Source organism: Pseudophryne corroboree, chromosome 4, assembly GCF_028390025.1.
Source record: "Pseudophryne corroboree isolate aPseCor3 chromosome 4, aPseCor3.hap2, whole genome shotgun sequence".
Lineage (NCBI taxonomy): Eukaryota > Metazoa > Chordata > Amphibia > Anura > Myobatrachidae > Pseudophryne > Pseudophryne corroboree.
In genome coordinates, this window is record NC_086447.1 from 801380031 (window position 1) to 801406974 (window position 26944).

Consider the following 26944-nt stretch of genomic DNA (forward strand, 5'->3'; position numbering starts at 1 on the left):
TGGTGGTTTTGCTTCATCTGCTACATCATCTGTAAAACAGAAATATGTAAATGTTCTGCAGCATATGAGGGCTGAGACTATTGGTGGGCACCCAGCCTGTAACCTTCAGGGCACCACTATTACAAGGCTTGGGATGCCAGCTGATATGACACATGTGGCACCAGTAGTAGTTTCCAATCTTCCCTCTCTCTACTGCAGGAAGCGCTTTAGAGACGGTCCCTTAAGCAGCACATGAGCTGCCTGCATCTGCTCTCCCAGCCCCCCCGGGCCAAGCTAGGCTGAGACTGCAGAGCCGGGAAGTAGCGCTGCTGCTGCTGCTGTGTCCTTACAAGTTGGGGGAGGGAGGACAAGTGCACGCACTTTGTAAGAAGAATAAGAAATAAGATTATTATCTGGAGGGAAGTGTGCCCGTGTGCCTGGCGCTGCTGCTGCCGCTGCTGGTGTGAGATGCGCTGCACAAACTTCCCGTCCCCAGTCTCACCCTCACCATTGTGTCATCTGTGCTGCTGCTGCTGCTGGGGGAGGACGCCGGGCGCCAGCAGGCACTTTTAGGGAAGGAGCGGAGGGGATGTCATGCGGTGCAATGTGACCTGGCTTTCTCCCTGGCCCGACTCGTTAAGATGAAGATCCATGGCGAATGGGACTGGAAGTAGCATGCTAAAATGCGTGGTGGTGGGAGATGGGGCGGTGGGCAAAACTTGTCTGCTCATGAGCTATGCCAATGATGCCTTCCCAGAGGAGTATGTGCCCACAGTGTTTGACCACTATGCAGGTAAGACTTAGCCTCACTTTTCTGCATCTACTGTATAATATATATATATATATCTACATATCTACTGTATAATACACACACACACACACACACACACACACACACACACACACACACACACACACAACAATAGTTCTCTTGTCTGCTTGCTGCCCCCCTCCCTGTGTTTTCCTGGAAAGCATTGGAATAATCCATAGAGATAGCTATGATGCCACTTGCATCTCTGTCCTGCATTAGCCGGTGTGGTGGCTGTGATGTCAGCAAGTGTTGGGTCATACTGTACATAGACAAGGATATGTTTCCAGCTTTAAGTAGGAGAACACCACATTATAAACCTCTTGCTGCTTGTGGCATGTCTAACCTTACAGCTGGCAACTAGTGCTGCCAAGAGGTTCTGCACCAGGAGTGAGTGCTGGCATATGTGGATATGAAGCTGGACTCTACCCCCTTGTGCCCTCTGGTAAGTACGGTAACGGTTAGTAGCCCACTTGATTCTAGCATCTACCGTAACGGTTAGTGCCAGTCCTGTTTGCCATGATTGCAGCTGCAGGGCTATCTAGAACTGTTCCCTAGCAATCTGCAGCTGACCCTACTTTGCCCCACATCCCACTCACACACACAATAGTTCTCTTGTCTGCTTGCTGCCCCCCTCCCTGTGTTTTCCTGGAAAGCATTGGAATAATCCATAGAGATAGCTATGATGCCACTTGCATCTCTGTCCTGCATTAGCCGGTGCGGTGGCGGTGATGTCAGCAAGTGTTGGGTCTTCTCTTTATGCTGTTAGTAATCTGCACTGTATGTCACATGCCGTCATCCTAATGGGAAGTGATTTCCGAGAAACAACTAGTTATTTACACAATCTTGGAGATATTATTTTAAAGGACCACTAATCTAAAATAATAGGAAATATATATTTTTTCATCCCGGACGTGAAATACAATGAGGATAATTTTGGTCTTTTGCCACAGATATCCAACACATTTTCTTGTAAAGTATTCAATGACTGACAAATCAGAATACTTTTAAATGTATTAGTAAATGTAATTTTACCAGCCTGACAAATTGGTTATTAGCCAGGATGACTGGTAATCTTGATAGGATGCAGAGGAAACAGGCCACGTATGTGGTCATTGTTTGCGCTGTTTGTGCGCTGTATGAGCCGACCATTTGGCCAGACCACTGAATAGTCCACTTTCTCGGTTTTGGTGACACGTGTATGTACATCAGTGATAGGCAACAAGGCGGCACAAACCCTCACTTGTAGCCTCCGCATCCTTTATGTCATGTGGTCACATTTGTTTGTTATAGATTGTAACGCTTGTTTAAAATGCCTGCCAGTATGTTATCACAGTACGGTGTCTTCATCCCTCACACCCCATAGATGGGGTGGTATTCAGTATGCCGGCTGTTGGGATCCCGGCACTCAGTATACCGGTGCCGGATTCCCGACACCTGGCATACCAACAACTATCCTCCCTCTTGGGGGTCCACGACCCACGGTGCCCGCAGCGCATTGAGCCCGCAAGGGGCTCATTTGCGCTCACCCAGCAGTCGGTATGCCGGCGCCGGTATGCTGGCCGCCGTAGTACCATACTACACCCCATAGATGAGCTCAGGAGAATGTGTGACGTTGGCGTACAATACTTGCCCCACCCCCCTTGTTACGATCGTAGCACATATACACAGCTGTAGAAATGCCTCTACCTATTTATATATACAGCTCTCTACTTTATGTTACAGCAATATGAGAGATCACAGAGCAGTCATGTGACCATAAAGTAGATACATACATTAGGTTGGTGGGCACTTTGTTGACAGTGAGATCGGCAGCAGTATTCTGACAGGGTCAAAATGTTACAGCATTATTACAGTGTGGGTATAATGTGTGTGACGCAATTGTTTTACTCCATGGCTGCCACTAGATGGCGCCCAATGCAATATAACTGTTGTCCCGCTAGGGTGCTAATAGCCACAAGGGGACACATTTCAGCTTACAGCCTCCTGAGGTGGTGGCCAAACAGTACTTTAGATGGCTTAAGCCGCTTCGCGCGTCTAAATCCAGTACTAATGAGCAGTCACATGTGGCACTAGTGCATGGTGGGTAGACAATTGAATTGCTCCACTGGCCGCCTACAAAGCAAATTCTGTATGCATGCATGCATGCATGCATGCAGCCAGCCTAAGAGAAGTTGTAAACGAGGCCAGATTTAAATGTTCCCCCACCCCTCCCTCCCACGATCACGCCCGAGTGTAATGGGAGCCTAACCCCAGTGTAATGGGTGAGATCAGCGCGATAATTAGGGGCATTTGAATATTGCCCCGCGATCTCCCTTCACTTTAGACGAGAGAACAGGGGTGCAATAACATTTGAATTCCCCCTTAATGTTTGTCTCCAACCTCCTGGCTCAGATTCTCATCTCCAATCTGGGACTCTCTAAACCAATTCACATCAAGCATCATTTACTGGCACGGTTCAAGTTTAAGGGGGCAATTTAGTTAGGGACAAATTGTGTGTGATTCCTGCAAAGTGCTGCTGCAATGACATTGGAATGCTGGTAATGACACTATATTGACTGTTTTAAAATACATAATTTAGGGGCTACCATACATAAGTACAAATGATGTGCGCACTACATCTTGGCCATCATCCATAATGAAATCTACTGTAGCACCACATGTGAAACAGTGCAGGTTGTTTGTTTGAGGTGAACCACCAAAATAGGGTTTTGCATCTCTGACCGTTCATTGGGGATAAACCATGTGCACTGCAGGGGAGGCAGATATAACATGTGCAGAGAGAGTTAGATTTGGGTGGGTTATTTTGTTTCTGTGCAGGGTAAATACTGGCTGCTTTATTTTACACTGCAATTTAGATTGCAGATTGAACACACCACACCCAAATCTAACTCTCTCTGCAAATGTTATATCTGCCTCCCCTGCAGTGCACATGGTTTTGCCCAACTGCTAACAAAGATCCTGCTGTGATCAACTCAGAATTACCCCCATTATATCTTCCATCACAGAAGGGGCGTTTTAAGAGAGGAGGAGGCCCGTGTTCAGCCTCCTCTGTCGGGCCCCCTCCTCTCTGCCCGGAGCGCTGTAGAGTCTGAGCTCTAGAGGGCTCAGACTCTACTGCACATGCGCAGATCTTCGGGAAAATGGCGTGGTGGCCATTTTCCCTGAGATTTCTCATACGTCCTAGAGGATGCTGGGGACACCAATAGAACCATGGGGTATAGACGGGATCCGCAGGAGACATGGGCACTTTAAGACTTTCAAAAGGGGTGTGCACTGGCTCCTCCCTCTATGCCCCTCCTCAAGACTCCAGTTTTAGAATTGTGCCCAGTGAGACTGGACGCACTACAGGGGAGCTCTACTGAGTTTCTCTGAAAAAAGACTTATTGTTAGGTTTCTCTATCGTCCTAGTGGATGCTGGGGTTCCTGAAAGGACCATGGGGAATAGCGGCTCCGCAGGAGACAGGGCACAAAAAGTAAAGCTTTACGATCAGGTGGTGTGTACTGGCTCCTCCCCCTATGACCCTCCTCCAAGCCTCAGTTAGATTTTTGTGCCCGGCCGAGAAGGGTGCAATCTAGGTGGCTCTCCTAAAGAGCTGCTTAGAAAAGTTTAGCTTAGGTTTTTTATTTTACAGTGAGTCCTGCTGGCAACAGGATCACTGCAACGAGGGACTTAGGGGAGAAGAAGTGAACTCACCTGCGTGCAGGATGGATTGGCTTCTTGGCTACTGGACATCAGCTCCAGAGGGACGATCACAGGTACAGCCTGGATGGTCACCGGAGCCTTGCCGCCGGCCCCCTTGCAGATGCTGAAGTAAGAAGAGGTCCAGAATCGGCGGCAGAAGACTCCTCAGTCTTCTAAAGGTAGCGCACAGCACTGCAGCTGTGCGCCATTTTCCTCTCAGCACACTTCACACGGCAGTCACTGAGGGTGCAGGGCGCTGGGAGGGGGGCGCCCTGGGAGGCAAATGAAAACCTATTTTGGCTAAAAATACCTCACATATAGCCTCCGGAGGCTATATGGAGATATTTAACCCCTGCCAGAATCCGTTAAGAGCGGGAGACGAGGCCGCCGAAAAAGGGGCGGGGCCTATCTCCTCAGCACACAGCGCCATTTTCCCTCACAGAAAGGCTGGAGGGAAGGCTCCCAGGCTCTCCCCTGCACTGCACTACAGAAACAGGGTTAAAACAGAGAGGGGGGGCACTAATTTGGCGTTAGAAATATATAATAAAGATGCTATAAGGGAAAACACTTATATAAGGTTGTCCCTATATAATTATAGCGTTTTTGGTGTGTGCTGGCAAACTCTCCCTCTGTCTCTCCAAAGGGCTAGTGGGTCCTGTCCTCTATCAGAGCATTCCCTGTGTGTGTGCTGTGTGTCGGTACGTGTGTGTCGACATGTATGAGGACGATGTTGGTGAGGAGGCGGAGCAATTGCCTGTAATGGTGATGTCACTCTCTAGGGAGTCGACACCGGAATGGATGGCTTATTTAGGGAATTACGTGATAATGTCAACACGCTGCAAGGTCGGTTGACGACATGAGACGGCCGACAAACAATTAGTACCGGTCCAGACGTCTCAAAAACACCGTCAGGGGTTTTAAAACGCCCGTTTACTTTAGTCGGTCGACACAGACACAGACAGGGACACTGAATCCAGTGTCGACGGTGAATAAACAAACGTATTCCTTATTAGGGCCACACGTTAAAGGCAATGAAGGAGGTGTTACATATTTCTGATACTACAAGTACCACAAAAGAGGGTATTATGTGGGATGTGAAAAAACTACCGTAGTTTTTCCTGAATCAGATAAATTAAATAAAGTGTGTGATGATGCGTGGGTTCCCCCCGATAGAAAATTAGGGGCGGTATACCCTTTCCCGCCAGAAGTTAGGGCGGTACCGTCTATAGATAGGGCCGTCCTCAAGGACCAGCTGACAGGAGGCTGGAAAATATCATAAAAAGTATATACACACATACTGGTGTTATACTGCGACCAGCGATCGCCTCAGCCTGGATGTGCAGAGCTGGGGTGGCTTGGTCGGATTCCCTGACTAAAAATATTGATACCCTTGACAGGGACAGTATTTTATTGACTATAGAGCATTTAAAGGATGCATTTCTATATATGCGAGATGCACAGAGGGATATTTGCACTCTGGCATCAAGAGTAAATGCGATGTCCATATCTGCCAGAAGATGTTATGGACACGACAGTGGTCAGGTGATGCAGATTCCAAACGGCACAAAGGTGTATTGCCGTATAAAGGAAGAGGAGTTATTTGGGGTCGGTCCATCGGACCTGGTGGCCACGGCAACTGCTGGAAAATCCACCGTTTTTACCCTAAGTCACATCTCTGCAGAAAAAGACACCGTCTTTTCAGCCTCAGTCCTTTCGTCCCTATAAGATCATATCTGCCCAGGGATAGAGGAAAGGGAAGAAGACTGCAGCAGGCAGCCCATTCCCAGGAACAGAAGCGTTCCACCGCTTCTGACAAGTTCTCAGCATGGCGCTGAGACCGTACAGGACCCCTGGATCCTACAAGTAGTATCCCAGGGGTACAGATTGGAATGTCGAGACGTTTCCCCTTCGCAGGCTCCTGAAGTCTGCTTTACCAAGGTCTCCCTCCGACAAGGAGGCAGTATGGGAAAAAATTCACAAGCTGTATTCCCAGCAGGTGATAATTAAATTACCTCTCCTACTACAAGAAAAGGGGTATTATTCCACACTATATTGTGGTACTGAAGCCAGAAGGCTAGGTGAGACTTATTCTAAAAAATTTTTTGAACACTTACAAAGGTTCAAATCAAGATGGAGTCACTCAGAGCAGTGATAACGAACCAGGAAGAAGGGGACTATATAGTGTCCCGGGACATCAGGGATGCTTACCTCTATGTCCCAAATTTGCCCTTCTCACTAAGGGTACCTCAGGTTCGTGGTGCAGAACTGTCACTATCAGTTTCAGACGCTGCCGTTTGGATTGTCCACGGCACCCCGGGTCTTTACCAAGGTAATGGCCGAAATGATGATTCTTCTTCGAAGAAAAGGCGTCTTAATTATCCCTTACTTGGACGATCTCCTGATAAGGCCATAGTCCAGGGAACAGTTGGAGGTCGGAGTAGCACTATCTCGGATACTGCTACAACAGCACGGGTGGATTCTAAATATTCCAAAATCGCAGCTGATCCCGACGACACGTCTGCTGTGCCTAGGGATGATTCTGGACACAGTCCAGAAAAAGGTGTTTCTCCCGGAAGAGAAAGCCAGGGAGTTATCCGAGCTAGTCAGGAACCTCCTAAAAACAGTGCATCATTGCACAAGGGTCCTGGTAAAAATGGTGGCTTCCTACGAAGCAATTCCATTCGGCAGATTTCACGCAAGAACTTTTCAGTGGGATCTGCTGGACAAATGGTCCGGATCGCATCTTCAGATGCATCAGCGGATAACCCTATATCCAAGGACAAGGGTGTCTCTCCTGTGGTGGTTATAGAGTGCTCATCTTCTAGAGGGCCGCAGATTCGGCATTCAGGATTGGATGCTGGTGACCACGGAGCCCAGCCCGAGAGGCTGGGGAGCAGTCACACAAGGAAAAAATTTCCAGGGAGTGTGATCAAGTCTGGAGACTTTTCTCCACATAAATATACTGGAGCTAAGGGTAAATTTATAATGCTCTAAGCTTAGCAAGACCTCTGCTTCAAGGTCAGCCGGTATTGATCCAGTGGGAAAAACATCACGGCAGTCGCCCACGTAAACAGACAGGGCGACACAAGAAGCAGGAGGGCAATGGCAAAAACTGCAAGGACTTTTCGCTGGGCGGAAAATCATGTGATAGCACTGTCAGCAGTGTTTCATCCCGGGAATGGAAACTGGGAAGCAGACTTCCTCAGCAGGCACGACCTCCACCCGGGAGAGTGGAAACTTCATCGGGAAGTTTTTTCCACATGATTGTAAACCGTTGGGAAATACCAAAGGTGGACATGATGGCGTCCCGTCTGAACAAAAAACGGGACAGGTATTGCGCCAGGTCAAGAGACCCTCAGGCAATAGCTGTGGACGTTCTGGTAACACCGTGGGTGTACCAGTCGGTGTATGTGTTCCCTCCTCTGCTTCTCATACCTAAGGTGCTGAGAATTATAAGACGTAGAGGAGTAAGAACTATACTCATGGCTCCGGATTGGCCAAGAAGGACTTGGTACCCGGAACTTCAAGAGATGCTTACAGAGGTCTTATGGCCTCTGCTGCTAAGAAGGGATTTGCTTCAGCAAGTACCATGTCTGTTCCAAGACTTACCGCAGCTGCGTTTGTCGGCATGGCGGTGGAACGCCGGATCCTAAGGGAAAAAGGCATTCCGGAAGAGGTCATTCCTACCCTGGTCAAAGCCAGAAAGGAGGTGACCGCACAACATTATCACCACATGTGGCGAAAATATGTTGCGTGGTGTGAGGCCAGGATGGCCCCACAAAGAAATTTCAACTCGGTCGTTTCCTGCATTTCCTGCAAACAGGAGTGTCTATGGGCCGCAAATTGGGGTCCATTAAGGTTCAAATTTCGGCCCTGTCGATTTTCTTCCAGAAAGAATTGGCTTCAGTTCCTGAAGTCCAAAAGTTTGTCAAGGGAGTATTGCATATACAACCCCCTTTTGTGCCTCCAGTGGCACTGTGGGATCTCAACGTAGTTCTGGGATTCCTCAAATCACATTGGTTTAAAACCAGTCAAATCTGTGGATTTGAAGCATCTCACATGAAAAGTGACCATGCTCTTGGCCCTGGCCTGGACCAGGCGAGTGTCAAATTGGTGGTTTTTTCTCAAAAAAGCCCATATCTGTTTGTCCATTCGGACAGGGCAGAGCTGCGGACTCGTCCCCAGTTCTCTCCCTAAGGTGGTGTCAGTGTTTCACCTGAACCAGCTTATTGTGGTGCCTTGCACCTACTAGGGACTTGGAGGACTCCAAGTTGCTAGATGTTGTCAGGGCCCTGAAAATATGTTCCAGGACGGCTGGAGTCAGGAAAACTGACTTGCTGTTATCCTGTATGCACCCAACAAACTGGGTGCTCTTGCTTCTAAGCAGACTATTGCTAGTTGGATGTGTAATACAATTCAGCTTGCACATTCTGTGGCAGGCCTGCCACAGCCAAAATATGTAAATGCCCATTCCACAAGGAAGGTGGGCTCATCTTGGGCGGCTGCCCGAGGGGTCTCGGCTTTACAACTTTGCCGAGCGGTTATTTAGTCAGGGGCAAACACGTTTGTAAAATCCTACAAATTTGATACCCTGGCTAAGGAGGACCTGGAGTTCTCTCATTCGGTGCTGCAGAGTCATCCGCACTCTCCCGCCCGTTTGGGAGCTTTGGTATTATCCCCATGGTCCTTTCAGGAACCCCAGCATCCACTAGGACGATAGAGAAAATAAGAATTTACTTACCGATAATTCTATTTCTCGGAGTCCGTAGTGGATGCTGGGCGCCCATCCCAAGTGCGGATTGTCTGCAATACTTGTACATAGTTACAAAAATCGGGTTATTATTGTTGTGAGCCATCTTTTCAGAGGCTCCGCTGTTATCATACTGTTAACTGGGTTCAGATCACAGGTTGTACAGTGTGATTGGTGTGGCTGGTATGAGTCTTACCCGGGATTCAAAATCCTTCCTTATTGTGTACGCTCGTCCGGGCACAGTACCTAACTGAGGCTTGGAGGAGGGTCATAGGGGGAGGAGCCAGTACACACCACCTGATCGTAAAGCTTTACTTTTTGTGCCCTGTCTCCTGCGGAGCCGCTATTCCCCATGGTCCTTTCAGGAACCCCAGCATCCACTACGGACTCCGAGAAATAGAATTATCGGTAAGTAAATTCTTATTTTTTTATGTTCAGGGAGGCTGCTGGCAACAGTCTCCCTGCTTCGTGGGAGAGAGAAGATTGACCAACTTCCAGTGAGTTAATTGCTCTGCTTCTGGCTACAGGACACTATTAGCTCCTGAGGGTGCTGATCGCTGGGTACGACTAGATGCTCACTCCCGCAGCCGGCCGTCACCCCCTTACAGAGCCAGAAGTCAGAAGACAGGTGAGTAGAAGAAGATAAGAAGACTTCAGTGACGGCATTCTCTGAGGTACCGCGCGGCGAACGGACGCTGCGCGCCAGGCTCCCAAAAACACAAAAAGCACTACTGGGCGCGGGGGGGCGCCCTGGGCAGCTAATAAAATCCTCAGCATACACTGGCATGAAGGGACATTAGTGTCAAGGCACTGTCCCAACCCCCGCCAGTATAATCAGTTATTAGAAGAAGCGGGGCGGAAGCACGCCATTAAGGGGGCGTAGCTTCGTCCCCACAGCTCACTCGGCGCCATTTCTTCTCCGCAGGCTGCAGAGACGCTGGTCCATCCTCAACACTGCTGACAAGTATCAGGGTGCAAAACGGGTGGGGGCGTCGGGGGACCAGGTTATTTGGTGCAATATACTTTGGTATTAAAAGCGCTACAGGTCTGGGGCATTTTATTAGGCGCTTCAGACCCATTGTTTTGGCGCTGGGGTGTGAGCTGGCAAATTCCCTCTGTGTCTCTCTGACAGGCTTCACTGTGGGTCTGTCCCCTTCTTGCCCGGTGTGTCTGTGGGTGTTGGGTACTCGTGTGTCGACATGTCTGAGGCTGAGTGCTCTACCCAGGAGGAGGCTGTATTAGAGACACAAAAGGCTGTGGGGGTGACCCTGTCGGCACCGCCGACTCCTGATTGGGTAAATGCTTTGAATGCTAATGTAGCTCGTATTAGTAAGAGATTAGACAAGTCTGAATCTCAGACCCAGACATGGAAGAAATCTGTGGAGGATATGTTATTACAAGTCCAGGTCCCCTCGGGGTCACAGAAGCGTACGTTTGCCCAGTTGACAGACACTGATACTGACACGGACACTGATTCCAGTGTCGACTATAGCGATTCCAGATTAGATCCAAAATTGTCAAAGAGTATTCAGTACATGATTGTGGCGGTTAAGGAGGTATTACATATCACCGAGGACCCGGCTGTTCCTGATAAAAGGGTCTGTATGTTTAAGGAAAAGAAACCTGAGATAACGTTTCCTCCTTCTCATGAACTAAACACTATTTGAAAAGCTCTGGGAAAGTCCTGACAGAAAGTTTCAGATTCCCAAAAGGATTCCGGTGGCTTATCCATTTCCCTCGGGGGATAGGGAAAAGTGGGAGTCACCCCCTGTGGTAGACAAGGCCCTATCGCGTATGTCTAAATAAGTGTCTCTTCCGTCACCAGGCACGGCAGCCCTTAGAGACCCTGCGGATCGTAGGCAGGAAAATACGTTAAAATCCATTTATACGACCACAGGTACGCTACTCAGACCGGTCATTGCATCTGCGTGGGTGAGTAGTGCCATCGAAAAGTGGGCAGATAACTTGTCATCTGATATAGATACCCTAGATAGGGATTGCATCCTCTTGACGCTGGGTCATATCAAGGATGCTGCAGCTTACCTAAAGGAAGCTGCGAGAGACATTGGCATTTTGGGATCAAAGGCCAATGCCATGGCAGTCTCAGCTAGGCGAGCATTGTGGATTCATCAATGGAATGCGGATGCGGACTCCAAGAAAAATGTGGAGTCTCTACCATATAAAGGTGGCTTCTTGTTTGGTGACGGCCTCGCTGATTTGGTATCTACGGCTACCGCGGATACGTTATCATTTTTGCCTTATGTGCCTTCACAACAAAAGAAAACACACCACTATCAAATGCAGTCTTTTCGGTCCAATAAATACAAGTAAGGACGAGGTTCTTCCTTCCTTGCTGCCAGAGGAAGGGGCAAGGATAAAAGATCACCAACCGGGGCGGGTTCCCAGGAGCAGAAGTCCTCCCCGACTTCTGCCAATTCCAGCACATGACACTGGGGCTCCTCTGCGGGAGTCCGCACCGGTGGGGGCACGTCTCAAACTCTTCAGTCAGTTATGGATTCGTTCGGACCTGGATCCTTGGCCTTTACAAATAGTATACCAAGGGTACAAACTGGAGTTTCAAGACGTTCCCCCTCGCCGATTTTTCAAATTGGCCTTACCAGCTTCTCTTCCGGACAGGGAGGTAGTTTGCGACGCAATACAAAAATTGTGTCAAAATCAGGTCGTCGTCAGGGTTCCCCAGCCACAACAGGGAGAAGGCTTTTATGCAAGCCTGTTTGTGGTCCCGAAGCCGGATGGCTCGGTCAGACCAATCCTAAACCTGAAATCCCTCAATTTCTACCTAAAAAAATTCAAATTCAAGATGGAGTCTCTCCGAGCAGTGATCTCCAGTCTGGAGGATGGAGATTTTATGGTGTCGGTGGACATAAAAGATGCCTACTTGCATGTTCCCATTTATCCTCCGCATCAGGCTTATCTAAGGTTTGCAATTCAGGATTGTCATTACCAATTTCAGATGTTGCCGTTTGGTCTCTCCACGGCTCCGAGGATTTTCACCAAAGTAATGGCGGAAATGATGGTTCCTCTTCACAAGCAAGGAGTCACAATTATCCCGTACTTGAACGATCTCTTGATAAAGGTGAGATCCAGGGACCAGTTGGTGAAGAACGTTGCACTGTCCCTGGCAGTTCTTCGACAACATGGTTGGCTCCTAAACTTGCCAAAATCACAGTTGATTCCGGCGACACGGTTGTCATTTTTAGGAATGATACTGGACACAGAGCTACAGAGAGTTTTTCTTCCAGTGGAAAAGGCTCAGGAACTTCAGAGTCTGGTCAAACAAATTCTGAAACCAGCAAGTGTGTCAATCCATCAATGCACTCGGTTGCTGGGGAAGATGGTTGCGGCCTACGAGGCCATTCAGTTTGGCAGATTCCATGCCAGAGTGTCTCAGTGGGACCTGTTGGACAAGTGGTCCGGATGCCACCTGCACTTGCACCGAAGGATAATCCTGTCTTCCAAGACCAGAATATCACTCCTGTGGTGGCTGCACAGTTCTCACCTCCTGGAGGGGCGCAGGTTTGGGATCCAGGACTGGATCCTAGTAACCACGGATGCAAATCTCCGAGGCTGGGGAGGAGTCACACGGGGAAAACTTCCAAGGAAGATGGTCAAGCCAGGAAACTTGTCTCCACATAGACATTCTGGAGTTAAGGGCCATTTACAACGGCCTTCTACAAGCGGAACATCTTCTTCACAATCTGCCCGTACTGATACAATTGGACAATGTAACAGCAGTGGCGCACGTAAACCGCCAGGGCGGAACAAAAAGCAGAGCGGCAATGGCAGAAGCCTCAAATGTTCTCCGCTGGGCGGAAAAGCATACAAGCACTGTGTCAGCGATCTTCATTCCAGGAGTGGACAACTGGAAAGCAGACTTCCTCAGCAGACACAATCTCCATCCAGGAGAGTGGGGCCTCCATCAAGAGGTCTTCACAGAAGTGACAAGTCATTGGGGAATCCTCAAATAGACATGATGGCATCGTGTCTCAACAAGAAGCTTCAGAGATATTGTTCCAGGTCGAGGGACCCTCAAGCAATAGCAGTGGATGCACTGGTGACACCATGGGTGTTTCAGTCGGTGTATGTATTCCATCCACTTCCTTTCATTCCAAAAGTTCTAAAGATCATAAGAAGAACAAAGGTTCAAGCGATCCTCATTGCCCTGGACTGGCCAAGGAGGGCTTGGTATCCAGATCTTCAGGAATTACTTATAGGAGATCCCTGGCCTCTTCCTCTACGCGAGGACCTGTTACAGCAGGGGCCGTGCATATACCAAGACTTACCGTGGTTGCGTTTGACGGCATGGCGGTTGAACGCCAAATCCTAGCATGAAAGGGTATTCCCAGTGAAGTCATTCCCACACTTCTTCAGGCCAGGAAGGGAGTTACGTCGAAACATTACCACCGTATTTGGAGAAAATATGTGTCTTGGTACGAATCCAAGAAGGCTCCTGCGGAAGAGTTTCAGCTAGGACGTTTCCTCCATTTTCTACAAGCAGGTGTGGATACGGGCCTAAAGTTGGTCTCAATTAAGGTACAGATTTCAGCCTTATCGGTTTACTTTCAAAAACAATTGGCCTCCCGTCCAGAGGTTCAGACGTTCGTGAAAGGTGTGTTGCACATCGAACCCCCATTTGTGCCTCCAGTGGCACCATGGGATCTTAACGTGGTGTCGCAGGCCCTTCAATCACATTGGTTTGAACCTTTACAAAAGGTGGAGTTGAAGTTCCTCACTTGGAAAGTGGTCATCCTGTTGGCCTTGGCATCCGCAAAGCGGGTGTCTGAGTTAGCGGCCTTATCTCACAAGAGTCCTTATTTAATCTTTCATGAAGATAGAGCAGAGTTGAGGACTCATCAGCATTTTCTGCCGAAGGTGGTTTCATCTTTCCACATGAACCAACCTATTGTGGTGCCAGTGGCTACTGACGCTTTCGTTGAGTCAAAGTCTTTGGATGTGGTCAGAGCTCTGAAAATCTATGTCGCAAGAACGGCTCAGATTAGGAAAACCGAGGCTCTGTTTGTCCTGTATGCTTCCAACAAGATTGGGTGTCCTGCTTCCAAACAGACCATTGCACGCTGGATCTGTAACACATTGCCGAAATCAGTAAAGGCCCATTCTACTAGAAAGGTGGGCTCGTCCTGGGTGGCTGCCCGAGGGGTCTCGGCATTACAACTTTGCCGAGCTGCTACTTGGTCGGGTTCAAACACTTTTGCGAAGTTTTACAAGTTTGATACCCTGGCCGATGACTACCTCAAGTTTGGTCAATCGGTGCTGCAGAGTCATCCGCACTCTCCCACCCATTTTAGAGCTTTGGTATAACCCCATGGTTCTATTGGTGTCCCCAGCATCCTCTAGGACGTATGAGAAAATAGGATTTTGATACCTACCGGTAAATCCTTGTCTCTTAGTCCGTAGAGGATGCTGGGCGCCCGTCCCAGTGCGTACTGTATCTGCAGTTATTAGTGTGGTTACACGCATGTTGTGTTACGTTTACTGTCAGCCTGTTGCTTAAACTGTTCATGCCGTTGGCGTGTGTTTTGTTGATTGCCATGTTGCTTGAAGTGTGTGCTGGTATGAATCCCACCTTAGTTTAACAATAAATCCTTTCCTCGGAATTTGTCCGTCTCCCTGGGCACAGTTCCTATAACTGGAGTCTGGAGGAGGGGCATAGAGGGAGGAGCCAGTGCACACCCCTTTTGAAAGTCTTAAAGTGCCCATGTCTCCTGCGGATCCCGTCTATACCCCATGGTTCTATTGGTGTCCCCAGCATCCTCTACGGCAGTGATTTTCAACCTTTTTTTACTCGCGGCACACCGAACAATATTTTAAAATTGCCAAGGCACACCATCAGTTCCCCACAGAAAAAAAAAACAAAACACACACATTGGCCCTCACAGTAAAAAAAAATCCACACATACATTGGCCTACACAGAAAAAAACAATCACATTGCTCCCCACATACATCCTATTGCTCCCCACATGAATTATTCACATTGTTCCCCACATAAATCCATAAATTCTTATTCTCCCCACATAAATCCTATTGAAATCCTATTGTTACCCACAGGAGAAATAAAATAACAAATATTATCAGCTGTCCTCCTCCCTGTCCCTCAGTGGCGGGGGTTGTTCATAGTGGAGTACTGCGAATACTGAGCAGTGGGCGGTCAGGCAGGTGTGGATGTGGGTGGGCAAGGAAAGCTGTGTATGCAGGCGGGAACTGGAAGATGTGTATGCTGGCTGGGTGGTGAGACGCAGCAGCCGTTACCTATGATATCACACCGTTTTCAAGGCAAAGGTCACGGCTGGAGCACGACTGATCCTCTAAACAGAGCCTGGGCCAACAGTTCACTCTGTAGGTGCAGGAAGCTGCTCTGGCTCCGCGGCACACCTTGCAACTGGTTGCGGCACACTAGTGTGCCACGGCACACTGGTTGAAAAAGCCTGCTCTACGGACTAAGAGAAAAGGATTTACCGGTAGGTATCAAAATCCTATTTTCTCTACTGCGCATGCGCAGAACTCAGTGAAAATGGCCGCTGGGCCATTTTCACTGTGTTTTAACGGCGCTGTGGATGCCGGCGCTGGACTTCGGAGGGGTGAGTATTTTAAAAATGGGTGCAGTGTGTGCGGTAGGGGCCCCCTCTGGACTCAGGGGCCCGTGTGCACTGCACACACTGCACCCATTAGATAAGGAGAGTGCCTGGCTAGGCACGAAATCTATATAAGAGTCTTACATTTTTGTGATTGGTTGAAGATGTCTTTGTTGCTAGGCAGATCAGAGTTTTGAGTGAGTTGTAATTGGTTAGGGCCAGCCTATCGGTGAATGTAGGGGAGGTGATTTAGTGCATGAAGGGTAGAAACTTCCAGATTTGCTTCCTCTTGTCGGTTGGAAGCCCACCCACCCGCCCTATTGGCTATCTAATTTGGCTCTTTTCAATTTGGCTTACTATTATCTTTCTTTCAGACTTAGTGGGCGGGAAGGCGCTACTGGCCAGCGGTCACTTGTAGCATAAGTGGTGTTGTGGGACACTTACCCCTTTTGAAGGACGGCGAGTGTATCCTGCCCTTGTGGGGGGGGACGAGGGGTGCTTCCTCACTCTGCTATAGGAAGGGGTGGTGAGACCTTCGCAACACAGGTTATGCTGATATATATAGATGGGGCGTTTCAGTCGCACCCATGACAGTTGGGGCGTTTAGTCGCCGCCGTTTTGTAAGATCGTGACTAGAGCTGGTTAGTGGTAGCGTCTTCCTGGCCACCCACTACGAGTGAGGTCATTCCAATTAATAAATTCAATGACCATTTAATCCAACGCAGTTGTGTCCGTGTCTTTATTTTAGTTGATAAGCTAGCTTAAAGTTTATAGTTAATGTCAAGCACAATAAATTAATAGACGGCTTATAGAAACGCCAGTGCATCACAGAACATTTCCACAGTCAGACCTGTGCCATCACTGCCCCCCTTATACAAGGGTATATAATAAAGGAATGACAAAAGATACTTTGTAAAGGGACACTGCTCTCCAAATATAATGTAAGTGAATGAGATCTCTTCTGAGGAAATATTAGCATATGTTTTACAACTATACATAAAAAAAACATTTACAATATTCCCATTGAGTTTTGTGGCCTTTCTAAACTAATTTGGGCCATACATCTAAGAAGCGATTCAGATCCGCCAATCAGTGATTTCTCGGAGGATCATAAATATCCCTTGATTGACAATTCCAATCATTTTTGGGTAGGAATCGGCAAAGTGAGATGTTTGATTTTGCCGATCACCCAACCCAGGCATCGGTAGAACAGGAAATTGCCCCAATAGATACCTGATGTATAGTATGTGCCCCTTAAGATAGACTTCTTAGATCCTTTATTGTCCACATTACTGTAACTGTTCCATGTGTTAATGATGTTCAGGGGCTGTGTGGAAAACTTTCCTCTATTAAACTTGGCTCTGCTGAAACTTCCTCTTGCTAGGCTATATTAGGATGGGACACAAGGCAAAGCCTGGCTAGACCGTCACAGGAAATCTGAACAAGTGTATGACATTCAGCCAATGTTCTGATCTCCTCAGCATTACAGGCAGACATGCCAGCAGAGGTGTCATTTAGCATTCAGCCTGCCTCAGGGTTACATCATGGCAAAGAATAAATTAGATTTATTTCAACGTTATCTGGCAAAAGAAAATACTTTTTGTAGTAGTTACACCACAGGGGTTGGACAAAAATAAGACAAATTTCAACATTTGGGTGATAAATTGTTATTATGGAATGGCATTTTAGAGATCATTTATAGTAGTACTACACAGGGCACACGCATGACTATCTCTCCCTCTCAAGTTATCACTTTCACATCACTTTTTTATTTGTGTCAAACGTCTGTTTTTCCTATGCTAACAAGGACGTGTGATAATTAAGCATTTTCAATGTTAAAGCACGACTAGAAATTAAATGCAAGTTGTATTATATACATTTACCCCTCTTCTATCCACTTTTGCAATAGAAATGAGCCCCTTTCCCCAAAGCAATCCACTCACCATCTCATTGTGATTGATTCAATTCAACACAAATTGAATAATTCGGGAGGGAGCTCCTGGAGCTATTCAATTCAACGTGATGTTAATTTGGAGACTGCCGGTTCTCGCGCCTTAAACATGGAGTTTGAGAAAATGGCATTCTCCGACTTAAGATGCTGTATCTGGTGTGCTAAGGTCAGAAAACAGCATCTCGCCATGGTAGATACTTTACATATTTTAGAATGTTACAATACTCTTGCATCACTTATATTTGAGGCTTAGTCGCCCTATAAAGTCAATCTAAAGGAGGGGGAGTGACGGTGACCTTGACAAAATAGTGTAATTCCAGAAGCTCTAGAAATGGTGCCAATAATCGTTGCTTATGTCTCTGTAATGTTTCCTATATGGCAAAAAATTGTTATTAGCACGTTTGCCAAAAAAGGGTCTACATAAAATAATTCAATATATGTACTATTTGGCTGAGAGTTTTGCGTTAGAGCCAAACAAATGTTTTAGCGATACTTGTAATAAATTTTTTAGAGTCTCCGTGTGGCGGCTTCTACTCCTATTAACAAATGCTAATATGCAAATAAATAGGCTTCTCTGTGCCAGATGTCTTCCTGTCTGCCAAACATATGTAGCAAAATAAAGGGAAAATAAACCCACTTATAAACGTGGTGTGCATTTTCTTTTTCAGTTGTTTTATTTTTATTCTGTGGTTCTGTATCTGTGGTATTGAAGAAATTTATTCCTGACTATAATTAGCTATATTACCTATGGAGTCTAGTTAGACTGTGTAATTGAGTGAATGTAAAAATATGCGGCTGCATAGATGAGTATAACAATGTTTTTGTATGCCGTGCGCACAACTCTGAATTGGCTTTTTCATTTTATCCAACATGTAAAGCCATTGCTGCAACTTATGCTGCATTGATGCACTGTGTGTAGCAGGATTTTTATAAAGTTACAGCCAGGGGCGGATCCAGAAGAAAATGAAAGGGGGGGCACCATGATAGGGGAACGGTAATAGTTATATTTACATGCACCTAAGGCACGCATGCTCCCAGATAAGGAGTGTGGTTCTCCTTTTGAAAAAAAGAAAGAAGTGTCAGTGATTGCGCTGAGCCCAAAAAAAGTGGGTCCCACGGACCCCTCACTTTTAAAAATTGGGGTCCTATCTGTCCTTTTTCTGGGTCGCATCGGAATGAAGGTTCATATTAATCTTATTAATTATTCAAATATAAAAACAGACTTGATTTCGACACTACAAAAGTATTGCGAGGGGGAGGAGGGGGTGACAATGCTGCTGGGCTGTGTAGCATGCAGGACACTGCACCAGAGCTGTAAGTAGACATTTCAGTGCCCTTTGGCAGAAAGTAAATTGGTGCTCCCCCTGCCATACTTCAAACCAAGGACAGTGCGCGCCGAAGGCGCGCACCAAAAATTTAGGGGTGTGGCATCATGGGGAAAGAGCATGGCCACATAACAGTACCAATTCACATTACACCACACAGGTAGAGCACGTTATATACACATTGCACCAGGTAGAGCACGTTATATACACATTGCACCAGGTAGAGCACGTTACACACATTGCGCCAGTTAGAACACCCTATACATATTGCGCCAGGTAGAACACGTTATACACACAACGCCAGGTAGAGCACGTTATACACACTGCGCCAGGTAGAGCACGTTACACACACTGCGCCAGGTAGAGCACGTTACACACACTGCACCAGGTAGAGCATGTTACACAAACTGCACCAGGTAGAGCACTTACACACATTGCACCAGGTAGAGCACGTTATACACACTGCGCCAGTTACAACACGTTATACACACTGCACCAGGTAGAGCACGCTATACAGATTGCGCCAAGTAGAACACGTTATACAGACAGAGCCAGGTAGAACACGTTATACAGATTGCGCGAGTTACAACACGTTATACACACTGCACCAGGTAGAGCACGCTATATAGATTGCGCCAGGTAGAGCACGTTATACACATTGCGCCAGGTAGAACACGTTACACACACTGTGCCAGGTAGAACACTTTATACAGATTGCGCCAGGTAGAACACTTTATACAGATTGCGCCAGGTAGAACACGTTATATAGATTGCGCCAGGTAGAACACGTTATATAGATTGCGCCAGGTAGAACACGTTATACACACTGCACCAGGTAGAGCACGTTACACACATTGCACCAGTTAGTGTTCTATACACATTGCGCCAAGTAGAGCATGTTATACACGTTTTATATGGTACTAGGGAGTAGCGACAGGTAGCAGGGAGAAGGGACAGAGAGAGGCACCAGGGAATAGGGACAGAGGTAGCAGGGACAGAGACAGGCACCAGGGAATAGGGACAGAGAGAGCAAGGAGTAGGGACAGAGGCACCAGGGGGTAGGGACAGAGGCACCAGGGAATAGGTACAAAGAGAGGCACCAGGGGGTAGGGACAGAGAGAGGCACCAGGGGGTAGGGACAAAGGTAGCAAGGAGTAGGGACAAAGGCACCAGGGGGTAGGGATGGAGGCAGCAGGGGGTAGGGACGGAGGCACCAGGGGGTAGGGACAGAGGCACCAGGGGGTAGGGACAGAGGCACCAGGGGGTAGGGACAGAGGCACCAGGGGGTAGGGACAGAGGCACCAAGGGGGTAGGGACAGAGAGGCAGGAGCGAGTGCAGCCAGAAACCCCACCAAATAACTCCCTCCAGGGACCAGGCCCCCACCGCTTACCATGGACACTGTGAGCAGCAGCGCTGTCAGGCCGGGGGGTATAGTCCAATCCGCATGAGGCCACAACGCCGCCAGCGTGGAGTCACAGGATGCGGCCAGGGGGGAGCGGAAAACGCGGAGGGGGGCGGCCGCATGGTTGAGGAGGGAGAAGAGGGGAATCAGCGGGGAGAGTGGCGGCATCCAGCCGGGGGACCAGGGACCGAACTGCCCCCACCTCAGGTACAGCAGCGGAGTTAATCGTGGGGGGAGAGCATGCGGAGCAGAGGAGGAGGGGAGGGCGGGAGATCACACTGTTCATGGTCTCCGCCTCTTCCAAGTTCCTCCCTCCGTTCCGTCCCTCCCACCGGACTGATTGACAGCGCAGGACAGGACAGCGCTGCGGCTCACAGCGCGTCCTGAGGGAGTCGGGATCCGGCGTTTTTTGATGTTTTGTGTCCCCAATCCCCAACATCAATTCCTTGGTAACGACAGGGGGGGCACGGGCCCGAGTGCCCCCCCTGGATCCGCCAATGGTTACAGCAGCAATGCATGCAAAAGACGCATACACGAATGCTGCAGCCGATGACACTGAATAAGGTCCATTAAGGACGATATATTAAGCCTAGTGAAGTGATAAGTGGAAGGTGATAACGCACCAGCCAATCATTACGGGTTTGAAAAATGGCAGTTAGGAGCTGATTGGCTGGTGCGTTATTACCTTCCACTTATCACTTCTTTATCACTGCTTTATCACTTCACCAGGCTTAATACATCTTCCCCATTATCTGTCATACTGAGTAGTGGGGCATATGTATTAAGCCTGGAGAAGTAATAAAGCGTGATAATCGGAAGGTGATAACGCACCATCCAATCAGCTCCTAGCTGTCATTTTTCAACCCCGTAATGATTGGCTGGAGCGTGATCACCTTCCACTTATCACTGCTTTATCACTTCTCCGGTCTTAATACATCTGCCCTAATGAACCTTTTGATTTGAACTATATCAGTCTCTGCCATTGCAGTTGTATTGGGTCACAGTTGCTACGCTATTGGGACAATGGCCCAATATATGCAGTAACTGTATATCATAGCACATGTGAAAACGTTTGATCAACAATAGTTTCATTGCTATCAGTGTCTGAGGAGAGGGAGTGGTCTGTTTTTGTTGTGCTAGTACAAAGGTGGCTTATCACTTTTATATTAATGATAAAGACTTGGCGGCTGGACTGAACTCTCAGAAGTATGAAGAGCCTGCTGAGCACTCCTGCACAGAAGTGTTCCTGCAGGTGAGCTGGAGGGAGCTAATGAGGAGTGGAATGGACAGTCAGCAGGATTGAATGAGGAGTGAGAAGTGGTGTCTGAGGCTGTCAATCATGGACATCGGAACGTATTGACATCTGGGAGGCTTGGGAAAAATTCTGGACAGTGTGACTGTGAAAAAGGCCCTGGAGAGATCACTGGTTCCCCAACCTTGCCCCTAGAACTTCACACTGGGGTCTATTTTATAAGGCTTGGATAGAGATAAATGGATGGAGATAAAAGACCAACCAATCAGCTCCTAGCTGTCATTTTTTAAACCCAGCCTGACATGGCAGTTAGACACTGATTGACAGATACTTTATCTTCTTCTACTTTATCTCCACCCAAGGGTTAGTAAACAGAACCCACTGTCACTGGTGGAGCTTCTCTGTAATCCAGTACAGCCTGCATTATGTTATATTCAGGAGGGTGTGAGAGGACTAGCATCAGTGTGCAAATAAGTGTCCCATGTCAACATTCAGTTATTGGACGTGTCCTTCCCGGAAACATAAATCTACTGTGGATGCATTTGAATAAGTTTATGATATATATAATTTTTTATTTTAGATTTGAGAAGATGTCCTGCATTTTACCTGTCTTTGGTGCGATTCTTCAATAGTCTTTGATGACATTTTACCTAATATAATGTCTGTTCTTTCAGTCAGCGTTACCGTTGGCGGCAGACAGTACCTCCTGGGTCTTTACGACACTGCCGGACAAGTGAGTATAATGGATGGTGAATATTGTATTGTCTTTTTTCCACCCATATTGTACATGGTTCCAGCTGCGTGGCAGTATTAATGCTATATATGTATACAAAACAGAAAGACTTTTACTATTTGTTTCGAATTTATGCCTGCTGCTACAGTACCATGGCTGCTTCCATTAAGACTATAAAAGGTCTAGTCTGGTGTGGCTGAAAAGCCAGTCCTTATCTAGATGTTACCCTCTGTACCTGACAGGTGATTGCATTGAACTGCAATTTAATTGTGTGTTGGACATATATGATAGTTTAGAAACTTGCAGAGAATTGGGGTCCCTTGAAAACGGGCTGTAAGCTTATATGATTTCGACAAAAATCCCCATGCTTTTCATTGATGGCTACATCCAGATTTGTAGTATTTCATTGATAGCAAAAGTATTTTCTGCTTTGTATACATATATGGCATTATATGGCATCACTCCACTGTATCCGACAACAACGCTACTATGTGTCCCTACTTTGAGTGCCATCTAATGTATACATTTGTGTGAAGAGGACAACTCAGGACTTATTTATTGGGAGGGCTCTAGGGTTCCCATACTTATTTATTACATTTATACATACACTGGATCCAGCACTACTATGATGTACTGCAATATTCTTGCCAGGGTGCCTACCTTAAACAGATACTTGATCATTTCAATAATAGGTACAACATGTAAAAGTACAACTTGGTCACGGACTTCAATATTTCGGCGACGCGTGTGCTACCAGCATCCTCACTATTTTACATTCCTAATTGGAGAGCACCTGGAATGTTGTTTCATGTATTGCTTAGAGAGGCGAGTGACCATTTGTCCCGTCTCCTCAATGCACACATAGTGGAAGCCTGGGCGTATGCCGCAACAGCTCCTACTGTGATACAGACCTTGGTCGTCTCCCGAAGAGGAGGACGACCCTTCCACCTGAATGGGGGTAAGTGCTGTATATACAGATGTGTCCTTATACATTCAGCATCAGTGCGCAAGATGTATGAGTGACTCTGCTAACATTGGTTGTCTTTTTTTTTTTTGCACAAAGTGCGTCTTAGTTGCAACACAATGTGACTAGGACGCACGAGGAATTCTGTGCTAATTAATTTGATATGACGCTTGTATACTGTGTGTGACTGAGTCTGTATACGGAGCAGGACAGAACTTGTATTGGAAAAAAGCTGCGGCTACTGCATTGTAGCCCTTCGTATACAGATTCAAAGACTTAAGTCGCACAAAGATATACAAGTGTCATATATCAAATTAATCAGCACAGTCTCCTCGTGTGTCCTAGTCCTAACCACATTGCATTGACTAAAACACATTTTCGGCAAAAAAGAAGCAGAAAAAGACGCCAGTTACTAGAAGATTCCAGGAGGGGCCTGTCTGGACTGACTGCAGCAAAGATGAATGAGGATACATCTGTACCAACAAGCACATAGACAGATTTTATTTTTTTCATATAATGCTTATTTCCGCCCACAAGCCACTTACCTGGATTCTAACAGAGGCAGTCAGGAGCACATAGAGGAGGGCTGGAGAAGAGAAGTCAGGAGGCAGAACGGATGCCAGGAGGTGGGGAGGGGGACAAACATTCTAAAAAAACCCAGTTTGGCTGGAAGCACACTCTGCATGTCTCCCGGTCGCAATCTATGTACATGGCTGTGGCCCCAAGCAGCAATTGTGCTGGCCCAGCGGGCAGATTGCGCATCGCCTAGCCTGCCCCTGAAGGTACTTGATGCTGATTCCTTATACAAGTTGAGTATCCCATATCCAAATATTCCGAAATACGGAATATTCCGAAATACGGACTTTTTTGAGTGAGAGTGAGATAGTGAAACCTTTGTTTTTTGATGGCTCAATGTACACAAACTTTGTTTAATACACAAAGGTATTAAAAATATTGTATTGAATGACCCTCAGGCTGTGTGTATTAGGTGTATATGAAACATACATGAATTGTGCGAATGTACACACACTTTGTTTAATGCACAAAGTTATAAAAAATATTGGCTAAAATGACCTTCAGGCATTGTGTATAAGGTGTATATGTAACATAAATGCATTCTGTGCTTAGATTTAGGTCCCATCACCATGATATCTCATTATGTTAGGCAATTATTCCAAACTACGGAAAAATCCCATATCCAAAATACCTCTGGTCCCAAGCATTTTGGATAAGGGAGACTCAACCTGTACTTCCACTTGCTCATTATAATACTTAAATAAAGTTGTACTGTACCTGGAATCTTCCATGCTTCATTTGGGGGTCAGTCTTTTAGCTTCAATGCTCTGACTTTCTTCACTTTGTTGGGTCACACAGTTCAAGAGACCTCTACTCTAAAAACTATATTAAGAGACTCAAGACTGACCTATTACTTATGCATTTCACCAGTACCCCTACATTTTTTGCTCTCTTTTCTGTTAACACTTTATTTGGCATCATGTGTTTTTTTTAATCTGCAAATGTAAGCTTTGAACCTATTGGAGAAAAGTACTATAATAAATATAACAATAATAAATATAATAATAATAATAATAATAATAATAATTTTATTTATATAGCACTCTTTCTCCAATAGGGCTCAAGGCACTTAACAGATACATAGCATAATATAGTACAGAAAATAATGAAGTACAGAACAGCTTTTCATAAAATACAGAAGCATGAAGATACTAAAGGGACATTATGGAAATGCTTGCGTAAACAGGAAAGTCTTGAGTCTACTTTTGAAGGTTCTATAGTTGTGGCCTCTCACACTGTTCGGGGAAGTGAGTTCCATAGAGTCGGAGCCGCATGACTAAAAGCTCGACCCCCAGATGAATTACGAGAGATTTGATAATGTCAAATATTACCTTTAAACATAAGCTATATACTATTTACGGACTAAATACTCTATTGGCGCACAAAAAAACCCCAACAACACTATATCAAGGCTTTTGCAGCAACTTTTAAATATACTTTTAAACCTACTTAAACAGATAAGCAATCCAATCTGAATCAAACACAATATGACTCATTTGAACCTTGTTTTGCAACAATATAATCAGATATGCAGAGTACAGGTGTGTGCGTGTGTTACATGTGTTGCGTGCGCAGTTGGCACCAAACAGAAATGTCACAGATTTTTTTTTTATTAAAAACAATAGCTTTACCTTCTTACCTTTCGGATCCCGGATCCCACCAGCATCCCTACAAACCAAGCAGAGCAGACGCTTATCTAATCAGCACCAATGTATCCCCGACCACAAAACGGCTAACAGGGGATACTACCTTCCCGGCCTTTGCTGATAGATAAAAAGTCTGCCTTGTCCTGCTAGGCTGCGGATATGAGGAGAACCGGACGATTGCCCCCAATTGATAATGTCAAATATTACCTTTAAACATAAGCTATATACTATTTACGGACTAAATACGCTATTGGCGCACAGAGTACCGTAAGGGTACGCACTTACCGTAACAGACGCTAGGCCGTGGACGCGACGCACGAGCGACACGTACGCTCACAGACTCACGCTAAGTATCGAACACGCTAAAGGCGTCCCGAGTACCGCAATGCTACGCTATCGGCGTAGCGGACGCTGCGCCGTGCGAGTGAGACACGAGCGGCGCAGACGCTCACAGAATGACCCACAGTAAACCTTGTTAACAACACACAGTAAGGGTATGCTTATACTCTAAACCTTAGCAATGTAATACTACAATGATGTAACGCTTATTAACCTTGATAATATGAAAGCTGTTTGAGCGATTGAGACGCTAAGAAAACCCTTTACAGTAACTAGTGAAAACATAAGACCTGGTTTGGATTTAAAAACCACTCCGGCTCTAACACCTTCGTGGATGATTCTTTAGAGTAAAAAGGGAAAAACAGTACAGCTTATACACTACAAAACTAACATCAAAATCTAAACAGAATAACAAGGAATAATATGAACAATAGCATACAATTACAAACACAAGCAAACAGAATGAGAATAAATGGCAAACACTCAGGATAACAAAATGTCTACAGAGAAATATACATACGTGGGGATGATTCGCAAGCGCGTCCTGGATTCCAGCCCTCAGCATTCAAAGAGAAAGCCTTTTGGAGAGAGTCTTGTGTGTCAAAGCCTGCTGCAAGCTATATTTATTCACTAGCTCAAGACATAATACAATAGACACTATGTGCTCTTCTTCCATTGGTTAGGGGGTGGGACATGTCCTGCACCAGGGATCATTGGTTAGCTCAAGAAGTGGGCGATGGCTAGGACTTGTTAGTATTCTAAATTCCTCTCTGTCTGGTTATGTTGTGGAAAGCTATTGTTTCGGATCTTCCAAACAAACTCTGTTCCTAGATATTGTTCACCCTTGTTTATGTCTCTTTCAGTTGAGACAATGGCAACTCAGCACTCATTATTCTGGGGAGAAACCTGGCCCTATTCATA

The 26944-nt window shown here is 46.6% G+C and overlaps 1 protein-coding gene across 1 annotated transcript in view; it reads left to right on the plus strand.

Moving 5' to 3' along the window:
* The first annotated feature begins 267 nt into the window (after positions 1 to 267).
* The window catches only part of RHOQ (ras homolog family member Q), a 143559-nt gene continuing 116882 nt past the window's right edge, over positions 268 to 26944 (plus strand). Inside the window, exons 1-2 of the mRNA XM_063918388.1 lie at positions 268 to 772; positions 22440 to 22498. Of these exons, the coding sequence (XP_063774458.1) occupies positions 631 to 772; positions 22440 to 22498 (201 nt within the window). The 5' untranslated portion in view covers positions 268 to 630. The remainder of the gene's footprint in view (positions 773 to 22439; positions 22499 to 26944) is intronic.